At 43.1% G+C, this 21016-nt stretch overlaps 1 protein-coding gene across 1 annotated transcript in view; it reads right to left on the reverse strand.

The window, feature by feature from the left end:
- The window catches only part of PGGT1B (protein geranylgeranyltransferase type I subunit beta), a 32922-nt gene extending 11906 nt beyond the window's left edge, over nucleotides 1–21016 (reverse strand). The window contains exons 1-6 of the mRNA XM_029055594.2: nucleotides 20865–21016; nucleotides 14789–14907; nucleotides 7404–7471; nucleotides 6615–6766; nucleotides 4882–5014; nucleotides 4519–4564 (exon numbers count right to left, since the gene is read on the reverse strand). Coding sequence (XP_028911427.1) covers nucleotides 4519–4564; nucleotides 4882–5014; nucleotides 6615–6766; nucleotides 7404–7471; nucleotides 14789–14907; nucleotides 20865–20977 — 631 coding nt within the window. The 5' untranslated portion in view covers nucleotides 20978–21016. The remainder of the gene's footprint in view (nucleotides 1–4518; nucleotides 4565–4881; nucleotides 5015–6614; nucleotides 6767–7403; nucleotides 7472–14788; nucleotides 14908–20864) is intronic.

The following is a 21016-nucleotide window of genomic DNA, read 5'->3' on the forward strand; positions in this document are numbered from 1 at the left end:
TGAACCCTGAGAAACTTTTCAGGACAGCCAAATGTGAGAAGTAATCGCCAAAGACCAGATTTACTGACGGTATCAAATGCTTTTGTAAGGTCTACAAAAGCCATTTCTTGATGCCGTTCCCTGCACTGTTCCTCTGATGCGTGGCCACTAGAACTTTGACTCTCCCTCCCCGCTTCCTGAATAAACACACAACCAGAAATAAAGTTCATTCTTTATTAATCACAAAACACACACACACACATACACGCACGCACACACACAGAGTGAAGCCGGATGAATGAATGAGACAGGCTCTAAACACATTGAAACTCTTCCTCTTCTGGCTACTGACCCTAACCGGTCTTTGTTTTTTTCTGCCTCCTTGCTCCACCCTCTAACTCACCCCTTGTGGAAGTGGCAATCCTGAAAAAGACCACCCAGTCTAGCAACAAGAGAATAATAATAATAATTATGGTGTTTGTTAAGTGCTATGTGCCAGGCACTGTATTAAGCTCTGGGGTGGACACAAGCAAATTGGATTGTACCCAGTCCCTGTCCCATATGGGGCTCACAATCTTGATCCCCATTTTACAGATAAGGTAACTGAGGCCCAGAGAAGTTAAGTGACTTGCCCAAGGTCACACAGCAGACAAGTGGCAGAGGCAGGATTAGAACCCATGACCTTCTGACTCCCAAGCCTGTGCTCTATCCACTATGTCATGCTGCTTCTCACTACACCATCAGTGAGCCATACAAGTTTTCCAGTAAAAAGACTGCTCCACTGTTGTGGATCCCTGCCATATGCAAAAAGACAACAATCAAGGCTCCTGAGAAGACTCCAGTCAGGAATCCTTCAAAACGCCCTTCCAGATTATTTTCAAATTCTTTGGAGACCTCACCCAAGCCTATACCAAGCTTGGTCTTGGACCCTATTTTTTTTTGATATAGAAAAAAAGTTTAAGATTTGTCTATGCTTTTTATATCATTTGTACATAAAGGAAATACACATTGTATAGTACAATATTGTACTGTATTTTTATGGACTGTAATTTTTAAAAGTGATTTTTTCACCAATATGATTGTTATGCACAATATACACACATTAATGTAGCTACATTACTCGTCTATACTCGAATGAACATATGACGCTACATTATTTTGGTAAAAATAGGGCATCTGACCTTGATTCAAGAACCAATCCCCTACTTATAACAATGGTCCTTATGGGAAAATGGGTTCCGACTTAAGATGCAGTTTTTCAGAATGCTGAAATTCTGAGGATTTCCCGTACTCATAATCGTCAGTAAAATACTTTGGCCTTTTTAAATAAAAGACAGACCTGAACACTAGATAGGATAAAACAAATGAGTGATATGCATTTAACAAGTACAGACTTTACAATTCTACACAGCAATCTTCTGCAAATAACCGTGGATTTTTAAAAATTATTATGCAAAAAGAACATTATAAAATCACGTTAAAAAACATGAACCCTTCCTTTCTTAAATTAATTCTAAACCAACACAGTTTAAAAAAAAGAGTTTGGGCTTTTCTGTCACTTGGCTGAGTCATGACCACCAGTAATCAATCATATTTATTGAGTGCTGTGTGCAAAGCACTGCACTAAGCGCTTGGGAGAGTAGAGAAACGGTCCCTGCCCACAACGAGCTCACTGCCTAGAGCTGGTACACAGTAGGCTGCAGTACTGCTGCGCTGCTAAATGCCAGACTTTTATGGCAAGATGCAATTCTCAAACCTAAGAATATTAAAAGAGGAAGAAAAAGCTGCCTTCTAAAAATACAAAATAATTCCTCAGAAAAACTGATAGGATTACCTGAGGTACAATGACCCAATTCAGAGTTCCAGTGAACACCTACCTTACTTCACTTGCTCATTTTTCCAATTTGGCAGAATTTGAATCCCAACCCCGTAATTTTCCTACTAAAACAGCACTTACATTGTCTGTTGATCTATGTGAGGGCATATACATTTTTAAGATGATTCAGAATGAGCCACCACTTAGTTAATATCTTTACCTTCTTCCATGTTTAAATAATTTGAAATAATCTGAATGACAACTGGATCCTTTTGCATCGACTGCACATCCCTCTAAAGAAGGTCCCTGCTACTCTATAGCATGGTGGCAAAAATATATGCCCATACCCTTCCAAAAAGGACATATATTTCTAACTTGGAGCTTTGGAATCACCAAAATATCCACTGGGATGAGAGGCGGTGTGGCTTAGCGGATAGAGCACGGGCCTCGGAGTCAGAAGGACTTGGGTTCTAATACCAGGTCTGCCACTTTGCTGTGTGACCTTGGGCAAGTCACTTCACCTTTTGTGCCTCAATTCCTTCATCTGTAAAATGGGGAATAAGACTGGGCCCCATGTGGGACATGGATTGCACCCAAACTGATTTGCTTGTATCTACCCCAGTGTTTAGTACAGCGCCTGACACAAAGTATTTAACAAAATCCATGGGGGTGGGGGAAACTTTACTCCACAGACTCCATTTAAAGTTCAACTATTCCTGAACACAAGCACAGACCGAAAGGCCAGTGTATCCAATTACTCAGGGACAATTACTCCCTTTAGCAACATGACTGTAAGATGATACAGGAATAGGGCTAGGTGGGCCTCCACATCATCAGTCAAGCAGAAAACCATGACTTCTTGACATGACAGCTGTTCCGATCTCTGCTTCAGCAAATTCGCCAGAGAAGTAAAGCTCTGCCCCATCCTTCCTAGCCCAGACTTGCCCATTCAAGCAGGTTTCTTGGCTCCTTTCCTGCACTCCAGGGCCATCCCTGGTCTCCCCGGTCCCTCTGTGCCCCCCCATTCTAAATTCAGGAGTGGGATGGTAAGACAGCAGGGGGCAGGAAGCAGACACTCCTCCTTTCTGGTACTGCTGGGGTACCACGGGGAAGGTCCGAGGCTGGTGGTGGAGGGAGGAGGGGGTGGGGTCCTCCCTCCCTCCTCCCCAGTGTTCCACTGCTGCGGCACCTGCTTTTCAACCAGGGCGACGGCATCTGTAGCCGGGGGGGAGGGAGGAGAAGAGCTCATGCTAGTGACAGGGTTGAGGGAAGAAAACTCCCCCTATCACGGTAAGGTGGTAGCCATAGCAAAATGCTGGAGGAGAGAGGGGGGAGAAGAAGGCAAGCCATGTATGAGGTTGGGACAGGGCTAGCTCTGGCCGCTCAACAGGAAAGGGGTTGAGTTCAGAACTCCTGAGGTTCCTATGGCGTTGTGTCTACCTTCCCCAGCATCATGCTCTTGGGGTACTTGAGTGTCTTTGAAGAAACCAGTCAGCGCAGTGACTTCTGCTGTGCTGCAGGACGAAGCATACTGTGCAAACCTTCCTTTCGCACTCCAAACTCACCTACCCATCTCCGCAGCATTTTCTGTTTGCTTTTTAACCTCAGCACCAGCACTTACGGCCTCCACCAGTTCCTTGCCCGGCTTGCAGCCTCCACTTCCCAGGGCTGCAAAGCCAGGGAAGACTGGGCTGGGACGGAATGCAATGGGAGGAGGGGTGGGAAAGGTAGGTAGTAGCGGTCCCCTCCCAGGCCTCTCCCAACTTCCTCCACTCTGGTTCAGTTCAGGCCCATTCCCCGACCTTTGCAGTCTTGGAAGGTAAGGGTCAGTAAAAAGCAGTGCTGATTTTTTTCTTGATTTTTAATTTATTTTTTTTTTAAAGTTGAGAAAAGCCTTGAGGGGAGAAGAGTGTCGGGACACTGCGGAGGCAATGGATAGATGCCCTGAGTTCAGGATAGCAGAAAATCCATCGTGGTGGCAACTCAAAGTGTTGGGGGTGGGAGACGGGGTGAAAGGGGGTGGGGGAAGAGGCCAGGCTTACTTACCTGGTCGCAAGCGAATCCATTAAAATGGATGCCATGCAAAGTCACTTCATCAGGAAGTGAAATTCGCCAGGTAGGTGTGGAACTGTTTTTGATGAAGACGGCACATTTAGACTAAGAGGAGAGTAGATCAAGGAGTTTAGTTTCTCCATTAAGAATGTGTTTCTTCTCGCTAACTTGCACCAATATGTCCAGCCATTTAATGTTATGCTGAAGGACAAAAATCAGATAGTTTTCTGAACATGGAGTGAGAGAAATGGGAGTTAAGAAGTGCTCTCCAGCCCAAGCCAAGGCCCAGGCAGCTCCTGGATCCACCAGGCTGATCCACGCCACACCAGTGCTGGCTTTAAAGGAGGTGGCAAACCAACGCCAAGTGGAGAAAACGGTATGCAAGGAGAGAAGGAACTGAGGTCCGTAGAGGAAGCACAAGACAGCCGAAAAGCAGTTCATGTCATGATATGGGATAAACTTCTCAGGTCTGTCTCATCGAACTGCCAGAAAGTGTGGTTACCCATTCTAAACCCCAACATATCATTTTAAAGAAGGTGGAAGGGTGTTTCACTGGTACTATTAAAGGGTGTTTCACTGGTACTGCCAAATGCATTCCCTGTTTGTTTGGTAAGGGGAACGGAACAGTGAGGCATTTATCAAAACGTTCCTTCCCATTCATTTTATCTTACCATGAGACTCTAGTCCAGCTCCCTGCGCCAGTCCGTTGTCATAGGACTGAAAAAGAAAAAGCAACATTACTCACTTTTATTATCATTATTAAATGTCATCGTCATTCTTAAAAATCGCTTGCTGGTGTTCAAATGTGGGGGGTCTGGCTTTCCCTCCTGCTCTCCTTCCGAGCACCCCATCCCCAAAATTGCATGCAATATTCAAAAAGATAAGTATCCTTAAAATATATGAATTTAACTTCATGTGTCATAGAAGGACACTCAATATTAAACTCAGTCTACCAAGAAAGGAAACTTTTTTTTCTAACAAGCCCAAAGATATCACCAAATCAAGAATGTCTGATATTCTTCAGCGTAACTCACCATACTTCTTCTTATGTAGTCTATGGTTTTCTTCATATCCATGCCTGACCAGTTATTGAGCATGTAGCAAATGCAGGAAGCACAGTACACAAATCTCATGTCGTTCTCGCTACCTTCCGGTACGGCACAAAAACTGAAACACAAGTTTTTATGCTTAGCATTGTCCACAACAGTCCTTTTAATATATGCCTTAAATACGTTTTATTCTGTATTTTTCCTCCTCCATTTATCTTCCTTTTAAACATCAAACAACACCCACCAGAGGGCCAGTGTGTAAAAGAAAAGAGAAAAAACCTAACCTATCATGACAAGCTCATGATGGCATGTCTGACAAGTTTGAGAAACAGTAACCCAAACAATTAACGGTATTTACTGAATGCTTACTACGGGCAGAGCACTGGACTGAGCTTTTGGGAGAGTACAATATAACAATGAACAGACACATACCCCGCCCAAACCTAAAACAAACTTCAGGGATAACGATCAACCCAGGACTACTGCTTTCACAGATAAGGTCCCCCTTTTGGGAAAACCAAAATGGAATACAGGACCGTCTAAGAATTTCAGGGATATTTTTCAAACTGTTGGATTTTACTTGTTTTGGCAACCTAAGTGACTTTCCCTAATCTGCAACCGACCCAAATGTACACACTGAAGTTACAACTGGTTACAAGAAGGGTTTGTGGTGAGAGGCAGCATGGCATAATGGTTACAGCAAGGACCTGGGAGTCAGAAGGTCATGGGTTCTAATCCCAGCTCTGCCACGTGTGGGTTGTGTGACCTTGGGCAAGTCATTTCACTTCCTCAGTGTCTCAGTTACCTCATCTATAAAATGGGGACTGAGACTGTGAGCCCCATGTGGGACAGGGACTGTGTCCAACCTGATTTGCTTGTATCCACCCCGGTGCTTAGAACAGTGCCTGGCACATAGTAAGTGCTTAACAAATGCAATAATAATAATAGTAATTATTATTATTTTGGTGGAAGCTGACATTTGCCTGGCAGTTCATAATTCCATCATTCACTTCTCTGGGGGCCGATGGTAGGGTTACAGAATTTGTTATGTAACAGTAAGGTATGGAGGCAGACGATTTCACTGAGTTTAAACTGGAAAAAAACCTCCCAAAACTGGAGAAATTAATGGGTGAGAGATACTAATCCTCCTAAGCACCCTTGAGTGCCACCACCATCGGCCGAATCAGTGCAAATAGCTTATGGACTTACGAAGGGTTGGGTTCATTTTCAGTTTTTGGTCTTTAACTTTTCTCAGGCATTTATTAGAATTTCCTACTCCAACCCAAACAGGGTGAGGCATGGGTGAAAAATCTGGGAGAGCTATTTTTGGGTAAATATGAGAATTTGGTTTTGGTCAGAAATGGAGACAAGGGCCCCCGTGTCACCAGCAACACTGGATTTGGAGCCGGTCAAAAGTCACCCAGACCAAATCTGGTGCTCTTGACAGAACCAAAGAAAGACTCTTGGGGATCCCCCTGAATCCCAGTGCCCGGGCACCTCTGCTTCCCTTTCTCAGTCTTCCAAAACAGAACCAGTTCCAAAACTTCAAATGCCAGAACTGGCTGAATTTGATTAATGCAAAATTCCGGGGGAAAAAAACCAGGGGAAAAACCCTGAACATGTGGGGGTAAAAACAGGGCTAAATCAAAAACAAGAATCCACGAATGACTTTTCTTAAATTGATCATGATTCTCCCGTGAGAAAGAATGAATTCATACCTTCCATCTTCCAGCTGAAGTGCCCTCAGGCCAGCCAGGCAAGCTTCTTTATTTACTCGGCTCAAGTCATCTCCAAGAATAACCAGGCACGACAGACCAGTATAAGTCATTGCTATGTGCCCACTATCATAAGGGTGAGCTGTACCAGGAGGCTAAAATGAAAAAAATTCATAACATAATCCAAGAAGGCACCCCTGATTAGAGCACTGAAAAAACAAACATTTCCATGGTAGACCTTTAACCGAAAGCAAAACTGAGTTTAACTTCTCCACCCTAATTTGTAAGAATGGAAAGCATCTGATTATATACGTCAGTTATTCAGTTTCACTGCCTGAATACACGCAGGCCACTTGCACAAATTTAAAATTTCCATTAGTTAACTTTAACAATGAGCAAGAATTACAGAGTTTCCTGTTCTACTTGTGAAATAACTTGGGTAAGCTTCAGATTTCAATGGGTACCCCTTTCATAGTAGATACGAATGGGATGCTAAATGACATCTGATGTGTACGTTAGATTTGAAAACTGCCCAATTAGCTGGTTGGTTGAAGACAAAATAGGAAGCATTAAGAAGCGGTCGTAATCTCCATTTTACAGATGAGATAACTGAGGCACAGAGAAGTGAAGTGACTTGCCCATGGTCACACAGCAGACAGATGGCAGAGCCGGAATTAGAACCCAGGTCCTTCTGACTCCCAGCCCCGTGCTCTATTCACTAGGCCTTGCTGCTTCCCATATAATACCATTCTATCATCCACACATACAATAACGAACACCGATTCTACTAACCTTTGATGGACTGAAAGGAATTCCCAGGTAAGAGGAGCCTCGGAATCCACAACGATTTAAATTTGATTCTAAAAAATGAGTACACACATTGACTTTGTAAATAACATAATATGGTTTGTGAAATACATAAATAAATTTATAAATATGCTCACAAGGAGAAACTCTACATACACTTAGTGAAAGACAACTGACAGTATTTAGATTAACAGAGTTCAACAAATGTTGGCATAGCCCACCAAACAAAAAATATCAGTCTTCAGAGACTATCTGCCTCTGTCCAAACATGATGTCTTTTAGTCTCTCTGTAGGTTTTAACTTGATTTGCCCAATTTCTACCATTCAAATTGCTTTAAAAAAAAATAAGGTGAAGAAAAAAACTAAAATCCCACAATTAAATTTTTTAAAGCTATATTTTTTCTTAACATTTTCACTGCCAAAATGGACTTGAGTTGATTTACATCTCCATTTTCATTTACCAGGATGATTCAAGTCAATTTAGCAAATATTTGTGTTAATACTGCACATTCAAGACAATGGACCTGTATTCTGGAAGGTTTGATCAATTTTAAATGTGCCAAATATGTGGGTGGGTAGAGAAGTTTTTCCTTCTTTCCTCTGTAAAGAGCCTGGAGCTTCCTTGGGTAATCATTCACTAAACCATTGCAATGTTTAACAATCTTGTCTAAAAAGGCCAGTTGGTCATAGAAAAAAACAAACAAATCTAAATTAGTCTATGAGTATATGTTCTTCAAAAAGTCTAATTACTCAGTATCTTTCTTTTTTAGATGTTTGCCAATTGTTTGCTTTGTTCCAGATCTTTCCATGAGTCACTGTTAAACTATTCACTCTATAATTTAAGGGGATTAGTCCCTGACCCCCAACTTTTCTGAAAATAGGCATTTGCCCATTTTCAGCAATTCATCTTGTCCTCTATGAGTTTTCACAAAAACACAAAGGGTTATGAAATAACTTCTGACTCTACAAACAGGCTCAGATGCAGGTTACTGGGACCTAACGATTTGAACGTAACCAGAATTTTCAATCTTCAGCCACGTCCCTTTTTTTAATGGTATTTGTTAAGTGCCAGGCACTGAGGAAGATTGAAGCTAATCAGTTTGGACACATTCCATCACCCATGGAGCTCAGAGACAGAATCCCCATTTTACAGATGAGGTAACTGAGGCACCGAGAAGCTAAGTGACTTGCCCAAAGTCACACAGCTGACAGGTGGCGGAGCCGGGATTAGAACCCCTAATCCCTGACCCCTAAATCTGTGCTCTTTCCACTGAGCCTTGCTGCTTAGTACAGTGCATATATCAGGTAAGAGTTCAACGAATGCCATTTAGGAACCCCAAAATGTTCCTAAACTGGAAAGGCATACTGTACATTTTGGAAAATATGTAAAAACTGATATAACTATATAAAAATGGACCTAAAAATCTTAAAAGGCATTTTGTAATCCCAGGAGTACATATTAATTTAGCAATTCCTGATAACTGATGTTGATTAATCAGCTTTGGAAATGATAAAATAGCACCATCTAGTGCTTCCATTCAGAAATATCAAGACTCACAAAATTCAACAGTACTTAGCAAAGGCATCACTGGTCTTTAGAGACAGAAAGTGTGCTTTAAAGCTCGAATACTCTGAATTTAGATCAGAAGAAGCCTTAAACCTACTTAAGAACATGGTGTGGTAGATAAAGCATGGGCCTGGGGGTCAGAGGGTCATGGGTTCTAATCCCGGCTCTGCCACTTGTCTGTGTGGCCGTGGGCAAATCACTTAACTTCTCTGTGCCTCAGTTACCTCATCTGTAAAATGGGGATTAAGACTGTGAGCCCCATATGGGACAGGGACTGTGTCCAAACTGATTACCTTTTTATCTCCCCCAGCGCTTAGAACAATGCCTGGCACATAGTAAGAGCTTAACAAATGCCATAATTATTGTAAAACAGAAAAATTAAAGGGGGAAAAGAGAGATGGGCAATCAAAACTAAAAATCTTCCTCTCTAGACTGTAAACTCATTATGGGCAGGGAATGTATCTGCTAATTCTATTGTATTGTACTCTCCTGTGTGCTTAGTACAGTGCTCTGCACATAGTAAGTGCTCCTAAATGCCATTGAATGATTGTGGGCAAGGAATGGGACTAACAACTCTATTATAATGTATTCTCCTAAGTGGTTAGTACAGTCCTTTGAACACAGTAAACACTCAATAGAACTGATTGACTAAAAATAAAATGTCACCAGGTGAGGAACTGTACAGTATTTTTAATGTAGAATTATCTTTTGTAAACAGGGATTCCATCACTAGTATGTTTTATACAATGATTAAGAGATTTTGGAGAATAAATATTAAAACCAAGCAAGAAAATCTACTGTTTGATTCCTGGCCATGACTTGAGTGCAAAGGTTAAATTTTATTTTGAGCATATGTTGGTTGGAGAGCAACAATTATGCCAGCAACAGAAAAAATAACAGAGTGAAATTAAATATAGGGTTGAGGAAACAACCATTTTAGGAAAAAAACAACAAAAACGAAACTGAGGACAAATTCGTGGTATATGGGTTTATTGGATGAAGACTGGATTTATTTCATTTGAACCAGTGAGGTATTTTATAAGATTGGTTTTCATGTTTGTCCTCTTCCAATAAATGTCAACATCCACAACTGCCCTTGTGTGCACAAAGTAAAAGTTCAGTAAAAAATTAAATATTCTATTCCCACCAGGTGATGACTTTTGATGCAAAACACCCTGGGGTCCCATAGAAGAGATGCACATCACCATTTTAGCTTAGAAAAAATTATATCCTACTCAAACACACTGTGGCTATTTTGACTGTGATATGCTCCTCTTTCAGGAAGCCTACTTTGAGTTTGATCCATATGATTAAATGTTAAAAAAGCTAAGCTGTGCATCTGGCAAATGGAAGCCAGAGAGAATTAAAATAAATAAGTTAACATTTTTGAAGTAAACCCAATGGACACTGACCCTTTGAGAGGCTGTAAGCAACAACTCCTCAGAATAAAATGCTGTAACTAATGAAAATTACAACCTCCTTTTGCCAGGGCTCTAAGTACCTGCAAACAAGATTTAGGGTCCTCACACCAACATGACGACCAGGTTCTTCAGGCACGACAAATAATTATTATGCTACTTAAGTGCTTACTATGTGCCCGACACTGTTCTAAGCGCTGGGGTAGATACAAGCTAGTCCCTGTCCCACATGGGGCTCACAGTATTAATCCCCATTTTACAGATAACTGAGGCCCAGAGAAGTAAAGTGACTTGCCCAAGATCACAAAGCAGACATGTGGCGGAGCCAGGATTAGAAGCAGTGTGGCTCAGTGGAAAGAGCATGGGCTTGGGAGTCGGAGGTCATGGGTTCGAATCCTGGCTCTGCCACTTGTCATCTGTGTGACCATGGGTAGTCACTTCACTTCTCTGTGCCTCAGTTACCTCATCTGTAAAATGGGGATTAAGGCTGTGAGCCTCATGTGGGACAACATGATTACCCTGTATTTACCCCAACGCTTAGAACATTGCTCTGCACATAGTAAGCACTTAACAAACACCAACATTATTATTAGAACCCAGATAATTCTCACTCCCAGGCCTATGCTCTATCCCTTAAACCATGCTGTGTCTCAATCTCTCTCCACCTCCTGTTCTCATCCCCTCTCCTGTCCCTGAAGACTTTTCTGCATCCCTCTGCACCTCAAACTCAGCCCCACCCTCCCACTGAACTCCAGTATTTTTTTTTTTGAAACCAGTGACTCCTCACTCAAGCTGTACACCACTACCAGCAGGAAAGCCTCAAGTGGCAGGAGCCAAATTGTTTGACCAGCTAACTTCCTCTCATTGCTCTCTGTCTGGTTCTGACCTTCTGCCACCGGCTGTGTGTACCCAGGGCCCTCCCTCCCCCACCTCAGATCCCATCTGGGCCACCGTGACTGCTCCCAGCTCCTGGGTCCGTTTTATTTTCGCAGAACACAAAAATCCCCAAACCGGCATTTTGGAATTGGAAGAGGAAAAGGTTCTGCTCGGCCGTGCAGGATTCCAGCTGCACCAAATTATTCCATAACTCAGTAACTGCATTCTTAGAAAATAGTGTGCTATGGAAAACTTGTGCTCTAGCACTCACCACACCCTAAGCCATGTTCATGAACACATGTCCAAAGTGCTCGTCCCGGCACTACAGCGCACCGCTTTCCAATATGTTTATTTTTCTGACAAAAGTGGCCTAGTACAGAACCAGTGTGGCCTAATGGATAGAACACAGGCCTGGGAATCAGAAGGACCTGGGTTCTAATCTCAGCTCTGCCACTTGTCTGCTGTGTGACCATGGGCAAGTCACTTCACTTCTCTGTACCTCAGTTACCTCATCTGGAAAATGGGGATTAAGACTGCGAGCCCTATGTGGGACAGGGACCGTGACCAACCCAATTACCTTGTATTCATTCATTCAATCGTATTTACTGAGCACTTACTGTGTGCACAGCACTGTACTAAGCACTTGGAAAGTACAATTCGACAACAGAGACAGTCCCTACCCAATGGGCTCACAGTCTAGAAGGGGGGGGGGGGCGACAGACAACAAATCAAAGCAAATTGTATCTACCCCACCACTTAGTACAGTGCTTGGCACATAGTAAGTGCTTAAGAAATAGCACTGCTATTATTATTCACTGTTTCCCTATGTTCTAGCCAAAACATGTAGTGAAAACACGTTGTGGCAGAAATGAGTGCATACTGAATTTTAAATGTGTACTTTAAGCTCAACTTGACTAAAATATATATACACACTATTTACAAAAACAAACCATGGCAGTCTAAACCGTGGAATCCAGTGAAACCTACTGGAGTGCATTTTTATTTTGATTGAAAAAATCTACCAAAAAAGATAATCATTTAAGATCTTCACCTTTAATTATTCATAAATACTATAGCTACCTATCTATTGTGGTCCAAAGCATTTTCTACCTTTAACATGGAATAAGCTCTATTCGGAAAGACACTCCAAACACATTCTCCTGTAAAACATTAAAATTAACTTCATCATTCAGAGATTCTATCCCAGCTCTGTGTAGTTCCTGAAGACAGACATTGCAACAAGAAAAAAAGACACTAGTGCTTGCGTCTGGTTGTCATTATTTCTGGAGTACAGGATTAGACGGCTTTAACTGTGCAGAGAATGGTCCTTTCCCTCTCCACCTGCCCACCCACCACACTTGTATTGCTGTTCTTTTTCTCCTGCTCTCTCTCTTTCTCAAATTCTAGTGAGCACAGCTAGAGATTTGGGGCTCTTCCCATTCCTTCCTAATTCTGCACAACTAGAGATAGAGGATTTCCTCCTGGTTCCAGCAAGCACTTGCGGGGGAAGGAAAACAGATTTTATATATTCTTTGTTTTGACTGTCTCTTGCTGAGCGGGGAACTGTTTGCACAGCTCAGCACCATGGAAGATGAATCCAAAAGGAAGCAGTGAGATTCACACTTAGCCCTTTTCCTCTTCCCAGAAGCTGCATTCCACGTGTCCATTTAGGGGACTAGAAGTCCTGCTCAACAACATAGAAAAGATCTGCATGCTACACAAAAACATTCCCTCTATTGACTGGGGCAACCAGAAGGACCTGTACATTCTAAAATACTGTGGCACCACCATTTTGAAAATTAGCCAGTCCGATTCAAATTTAAATTATTATTTTTACAAGTTGGGGTGCAGAGGGGGAGGAGAAATCTGCCGGATCCCGGGTCTTGGAAGGTTTCATACCATCTTATCCAATCAATCAACTGATGGTATTTATTGAGCATTTACTACATGCAGAGCACTGTACTAAGTGTTTGGGAGAGTACATTACAACATGATCAGCAGATACGTTCCCTGCACCCTTGTATTTAAACCCTCTCTGGCTTCCTTCCCAGCACCTCCAATTACCCAAGGGCTTTACCTATGGCTAGGACTATATCTCTTAAGGTACACACAATACACACTCATAAGTGAACTTCGCCATCAGTGGGGTCTTCTTCGAAAACAAAGGGCAACTATATATAAGCTCATTGTGGGCAGGGAATGTGATGCTAGATTGTACTTTCCCAAGCACTTATTGGGAAAGCACTGTACAGGGCTTTGCACACAGTAAGCGCTCAATAAATACGATTGAATACACAACACACTATCCCTAATAACCTCAAGGCTTCACCTGGTGTACTTTGCAAACAGACTTCTCCCTCTCGTCTCTTCTCAGCCAACCTTTCCTGGCTCTCCCTTCCCACCATCGCCTCACTCTCAAATTGTCCATTCAAACAGATATACCGAAGTGGAACGCAGCAGCAGAGAGCAGGCAAACAAACACCCCCCCCCCCCCCCATGCCTCAAGGTAGGAATCCCCATCGTCTGAAAACTGGCTGTACCCCTACAGTGCTGGGCAGGGGTGGAGGTGTGTCAAACTCCTAGATGGCTGGCTCAGCATTGGGGATCTGTGAATGATCAGCCTAGGTAATAGTAACCTGCTACCTTACAGGCTTATAATAATAATGATGGTATTTGTTAAGCGCTTACTATGTGCCAAGCGCTGGGGTAGACACAAGGTAAACAGGTTGTCCCATGTGGGGCTCACAGTCTTAACCCCCATTTTACAGATGAGGGAACTGAGGCACAGAGAAGTTAAGTGACTTGCCCAATGTCGCAGTATTTATTAAGCACTTACTGTGTCCAGAGCACTGTACAATACAACTGAATTGGGAGACATGTCCCCTGTCCACAATGAGCTTACAATCTGGGGTGGGGGAGCTTATTCTGAAATCCTTAAGAGCAAACACACTTAATACAGTACAACAGTATAACAAACCATCAGGAAGGCCATTATTTTGTGAACTGCTGGTGGGCTTCAAAATCAAGTTTCACCCTACCTATTTTAACTCACACCACGATGCAGCATGGACATCAGCAAAATATACAGAAAGTGTCAAGTGATTATGTCAAAGACAAGTTAGAAATCAATCAATCAGTGGTATTTATTGAGGGCTTTCTGTGTTCAGAGCACTTTATACTAAGCGCTTGGGAGAGTATAACAAGATTTACAGAAGACGGGGTTTCATAATTCTCAAGGTCTTTGTGGATGCCTTGAGCACAATTAAAGATGTCTGAGTCCTCATCTTGTTCCAACCCGAAGGCCACAGTTCCAGGTTTAGCTAATATGAATAAAACGCCAAATAAAGCTGTTCTAACACAGTCGATTCACAGTGAACGTCTTTCAATAAGCATAAGCAAAAGTATAAACCATGGATTTCTAGAAACGGTAAGCAAAGTTAGAAACTTGCTCCAAGGGCCGAGGTATTACATCAAGTATGCCAAGAACAAAATGCTAAAAACTCACTCACTGTCTTCTGTGGGAAGAACCTGCAGGGAATAAATCCACTCTATAATATCATCTCTGTTCACCACGTCTAAGGAATCCAACATATCCAGCCCGGAGAGTGCAAAAAATGCAATTGTCAGCCTACAAGAAAAAACAAATAGCAATAGTCCAACATACTGCCAAACTGATGAATGCCTCCTGGATGAGGAAAAAGTGTAGATATCACCCAATATATAGAAATAATCTAGTCTTACAGATACACCGATACAAATACTCCTTCACTCCAAAAAAGTTCTCTCTGGTCACATTCCCTGCCCTTGAGCTTACAGTCTAGAAGGGAGACAGACATTAATATAAATGAATTAAGGATATGCACATAAGTGCTGTGGGGCTGAGGGAGGGGTGGATAAAGGGAGCAAATCCAAGAGGAAGGGTGACACAGAAGGGAGAGGGAGAAGAGGAAATGAGGGCTTAGTCAGCGATGTGCCTTCAATAAGGCTTTAGGGAGAGTGAAACTGTTTTAAAAAGAGCACACATCCGTCCTAGGGAATTTCAGTGTAGTTATCACTTGAATGTAAGGATAGGATGGACCGGCTGACTTCTGAGAGTCCCGTCCATGCCTACCATTTCACTTCCTCCTCAAGCATGTGCCTGCACTTAAGTTTCTAAGCCAGGACCAAACCCAAGAACCTCTGGGCCAGCTGCCAGCTAACTAGTGAAGTTGATAGCCTAATTCAGGGGCTCGCATTTAGAACTTCTCCAAGACTGGCTAAGTTAAAACACCCAGGCGTAGTCTCACCCTTGTCAACTTGTTTTGGAAAAAGGCCGTATTCCGGATTTAAATCACCACACACAAGAAAATGGGGGAAAAAATATATGAGACCTGAGCAGAGAACTGGATTTCACCCAGAAGTTCAATGGGGAAACAATTCGAGAGTGCCAAGAGTTGAAGGTGGAAAATTCTGGGAAAACCATTTCTAAAACCATCCTCATGTCATCTACAAAGCACTCATTCCCAGCTCCCTCCTCCAGAAGATTTCAAGATGACTAAATTAACTGGGAATAACTGTTTTAAAGAGTTCTAAGAGTTTTGCACTCTATTCAAACCCTATTTTCTTTTTTCAATAGTTGGGTCTCCTTCAGATTAGGTTTTAAAATGTCAAAACAATAGCTTTTCTAGCTAACCTATTTATTCTGTTCTGTATTCAAATATTCCTAATTTAACTAAGAACTGCTTCCTCGAGGACAAGGTTCTCAACCTTTTCCACCCGTGTCCTGCTTCTCTCACCCTTCTTCCACCCCCAAGAAAATTCCTCAGTAAGTAGTCCAAATGCTGCTCTAGTTGAGGAGGAGAGGCAGAACCAGATGGAGGAGTTTGATATATCTCCATTCAGCTTTGGGAGGGGATGGCAGCATACCAACTCGAGAAGGGTGGCTGAATAAAGCCTGACTTCCTCCCAGTTCCCATGCAATCTCCTTGGAGAAGATGGGAGTTGCATTCCCTAATTTGACGACTGAGGTCCAAGACATACTGCATTACGTCCTAGAGCAAATGTCACTACTGGTGTACTGTACTTTCCCAAGCCCTTAGTACAGTGCTCTGCACGAAGTGCTCAATAAGTATGACTGAATGAGTGAAATAAGAAGGGGAAGCAGTGATCTTAGTCCATTTCTGTAGTCCAATGCCTATAAATATCATTTCCTGTCAGTAGTCTACCAGTGGCTGAAACACTCACCACTTCTAAAATGCCTGTTCCATCCACACAAGCACACAATTAGCACTAGAATTAAACAGTAGGTTATTTCTGTCATCAAAATGGTATTACAAACACACTTTAGAGTCAATTGGTATACTGATGTAGTTAACAGAAGTGGGAACAGCAGTTAACAGTAAAGGAAAAGAGCATGCACCTGGGAGTCGGAGGACCTGGGTTCTAATCCTGGCTCCACTGCTGGCTGACCTTGGGCAAACCATTTAACTTCTCAATGCCTCAGTTGCCTCAACTCAAAAATGATGATTCTCCCTCCTACTTAGACTGTGAGACCCATGTGGGACAGGGACTGTGCCTGACTTGACTTTGATTTATCCCAGTGCTTAGAAAGGGTTTGACACACAGTTAGCGCTTAACCAATACCATTAAAAAAAAAAACACAGAAGGGAAAGATAAATTGTAAAGGAGGAGACAACAGAGTAAAATACTTCTTAGATGAAGCTTGGAAACAGATGAGGTACGATGAAATGAACCAAAAGACTAGAACATTACTTTTTTCCCTGCATTTTACTGTGCCATTCGCGTACTTCTTATAGATGATCTCAGGTATCCACCCAACAGAACAGTAAAGTGGGTGAAAATATTTATTCCCATCTGGGGGGACAGAATCTGAGAAACAAATAAAACTAATGCTTCGCTTGAAGAGATAAAGATGGGAACAGGCAGAGTTGTGACCCTGTGTTCAGTAGCCTACCTAGCATGTAAGAGCTGCTGCCTTGGAAGAACTGTTTTATTTGCATTGGTGGAAACGCAATAGAAGTTCCATTGTCTAAACCACTCGGCACTCACTGATAATCCAGATGAAACAAAAATTGGGTTCTAATACTACACAAAAAACACAGAACCATAACCAAGCCATAATGAGACCATTTTATTATCGGATGAGCTAACAATAATAACAATATTTAAGTGCTTCTTATATGCCAAGCACTGAACTAAGGGCTGGGTTAGAGGACAATCAGGACCCACGTATGGCCTGGAGAGTAAGGAGGAGGAGGGAGAATAGGTATTGAATCCCCATTTTGCAGATGATGGAACTGAAGCACAGAGAAGTGAAGTGACTTGCCCAAGATCCCACAGCAGGGAAGTGGCAGAGCCCAAATTAGAGCCCAGGGCCTCTGTCTCCCAGGCCTGTGCTCTTTCCATTAGGTCATGCTGCTTCCCTCAGATTCACACATCCATGAAATGACCTGCAATGGTGCAAACAATCGCAAACCACAATTACTGTACACTACTGTACACTGGATCTGGATAAACGGGGCCATATTAACAATGTAGAACCAGAGAAAGAGAAAAAAATGGTGCCTGAGAAGAAGAGTAAGCCCAAGAACCCATAAAGGAGACTTCTAATCTCTGGGGAAACAAGGCTAACCTAATGACAAAATAAAAACGTTTCCAGAGTTCATATGCTTTTTAATGGCCTTTACCACACTTCAAACGTCATCCAACTAATTTGATAGTAGCGTTTGCCACAAACCTGCCAATGGGGACTCAAAGGCATTATTTCCCCTATGCCACTGACTCCTTTTGGTGACTCTTCATTGGCTTAAGGGACTCCCAACACTGCCATCTATAAATACTACTGAATGAATACAGCATGGGCTTAGGAGTCATAAAGACTTGGGTTCTAATCCTGACTCTGCCCTTTGTCTGCTGTGTGATCCTGGGCAAGTCACTTAACTTCTCTGGGCTTCCACTGCTTTATCTGTAAAATGGGGATTAACCCTATGACCCCTATGTTGGAATGGGACCATGCCCAACCTGATTTCCTTGTATCTACTCCAATGCTTAGGAACAGTGCCTGGCACACAGTAAGTAAGCGCTTAACAAATACCACAGTTTTATCATCATCAGTCTTGCGTCTCAGGATTCTGCAGGGGTTAGAGCTCAGAGCACGAAAAGATGGTTTACGAGTACCCAGAGTCAGCTGGGATGAGACCAGTGAACCATATGGCTCTGCCTCATTTTCAAATCAGATCATTTTAACAAATACTTGGAAGAAAAATGATCTGTGTCCTGACAAGGGAATTTTTAACCAAAATAAAAAAAAAAAACTTTTTTCTTATATAGAGCCTTTCATCAGAACTAAGTGGAAGGCCAAGACTTAGTCCTAGTTCTGTCACCAATGCTGTCTCAGATTCCCGCCAGTTGCTTGTCTCTCTTGGTCTTGATTTTTCTTTAACAGAAAAAATTATACATGTTCCCGTATCTTGCAAAAATGGAGTGGAAGGGGCATGTATAAGAAGCTTCAAGCTTCTTGAGAAGCATTCAACTATTGTGAAACAGCTAACCTACCCATGGTCGGTGCGGTGCTGGCGACACACCAGTAAGGAAACAACTCTGGCATTTTTCAAACTTTTTTTTAGCTTGTAATAGTCTAGTCCTTACCCTTCATCGCATCGGCTTCCTGGGCTAAATTTAACCCCCCCATATAAATCTCCACATTTCTAGCACCAAGTAGAATAAATAATACTTGCAGTATCTATTAAACACTTACTACATCCCAAGCACTGGGGTAGATACAATACAATTAGATCAGCTAGATCATTTCCCACATGGGTCTCACAATCTGAGGAGGATTCAGTATTTAATCCCCATTTTACAGGTGATGAGTAGTATGGCCTATGGAAAGAGTACAGAACTGGGAGCCACAGGACCTGGGTTCTAATCCTGGGCTCCACAACTTGTCTTCTGTGTGACCTTGGGTAAGTCACTTAACTTCTCTGGGCTTCAGTTACCTCATCTGTAAAATGGGGATTGAGACTGTGAGCCCCATATGGGGCAGGGATTGTAACTACCCCATTGCTTATGCTTGGCACTTAGTAAGCACTTAAATACTACAAAAAAAAAAAATGAAGAAACAGGCAGAGAGAGGCTGACGTACCCAAGATCGCACATCAGGATTAGAACCCAGATCTCCTGATTCCCGGCCCCAGGCTCTTTCCATTAGGCCACATTGCTTCTGTCCTACAGAGTGAAAGTCACGGCAGGGGCCCCGACTCTCTGAGTTTGTATGTCGTTGGAGAGGGAATTGGAGGCAGGTAAATACCTCTGTGAAAAGCTGCGACCTCACTCTCCCTGACCCAAATCTTGGGAAGGCAGGTCCTACCCTGAATTTTCTGATGCTTTTGATAATGTTGTGCCGATCACTTACTGGCAGATATTCAGCATGTATCTCATCATTTATATATTAATGCTGAATTCCTGTTGCATCCCTAGTGATCTGAATCTACTTAAACTTCAAAAGCCTTACTGCAGCGAATACAGGCCCCACAGAATTTATGGGAACTCAGCTATTTCTTGCTGATGTAAAGTACGTGGGGGGAGGGGGACAAGTACACACAGCTCCCTTCGATAACACTTATAGGATACTGAAATAATTTTTAAGGTTAAAAAACAGAGTTGACAAAAGAGTCCCCGGTGCAACCGCTATAGGGTTCTGGCTCCACCACTTGACTGCTGGGTGACCTTGGGCTAATCACTTAACTGTTCTGTGCCTCAGTTTCCTCATCTGAAAAGCGGAGGGTTGAGACTGTGAGTCCCAAGCGAGCCCGGGACTGCGTCCAACCTGATTAACTTATATCTACCCTAGCGCTTAATACAGTGCCTGGCACATAGTAAAAGCTTAAGAAATACGCTTAAGAAAAGGTGGAGAGGGAAGACACAAAGTCACCAGGGGGAAATAACGACTTTGGAAATGGAAAGTTACTGTAGGCCGAAAAGGGGACGAAAGATAGGGATGGCAGGATGGCAGAGAAGGCAGTAGTAGCTGGTACGCCCAAACACCTAAATATAAAATTTGCAAATGTAACTTTGGTCCCTACCCAAACTACGACAGACACCGATGTCAACCTTCAGAAAACGAGCCCTCTTCAGGGCAATGGCTATATGAGAGACCACTTTTTTTTTATGGTATTTGAGCTTTCACTCTGTGCCAAGCACTGCTCTAAACGCTGGAGTAGATACAAGCAAATCGGGTTGGACACGGTCCCTATCCCACATAAGGTTTAATTCCCGTGTTACAGATGGGGGAATCTGAGGCCCGGAGAAGTGCAGTGACTTACCCAAGGTCACACAGCAGACAAATGTCGGAGTCGGAATTAGAAACCAGGTCCCTCTGCCTCCCAGGCCTGTGGTCTAGCCACTAAGTCACGGGGGCGCCCATTAGGCTGGGAGGGGAATGGGCGGCAGAAGGCGACGGCTGAAGGGGAGACGGTTGAGCACGGGCTCAAGGTGGGGCTGAGGGGTGTTGAGCGCTCCGAGCCTCTCCCAACTCCCTCAGACAAAACGCGGCAAGGCCGCTCTCGTCATCCCCCCCGGTCTTACCTGCTGGTCTCCAGCGATGAGTAGCGCTCCGGCAGGACGTGAAGACAACGCTGGAAGAAACGGACGTGGCGGTCCCGCAGGAAATCGAGCCGCTCCCCACCCCCGTCCGCCATGGACCTCTCCCTGTCCTCCTCCTCCTCAGCGGCAGCCGC

The sequence above is a fragment of the Ornithorhynchus anatinus genome, chromosome X5, assembly GCF_004115215.2.
Source record: "Ornithorhynchus anatinus isolate Pmale09 chromosome X5, mOrnAna1.pri.v4, whole genome shotgun sequence".
Classification (NCBI taxonomy): Eukaryota; Metazoa; Chordata; class Mammalia; order Monotremata; family Ornithorhynchidae; genus Ornithorhynchus; species Ornithorhynchus anatinus.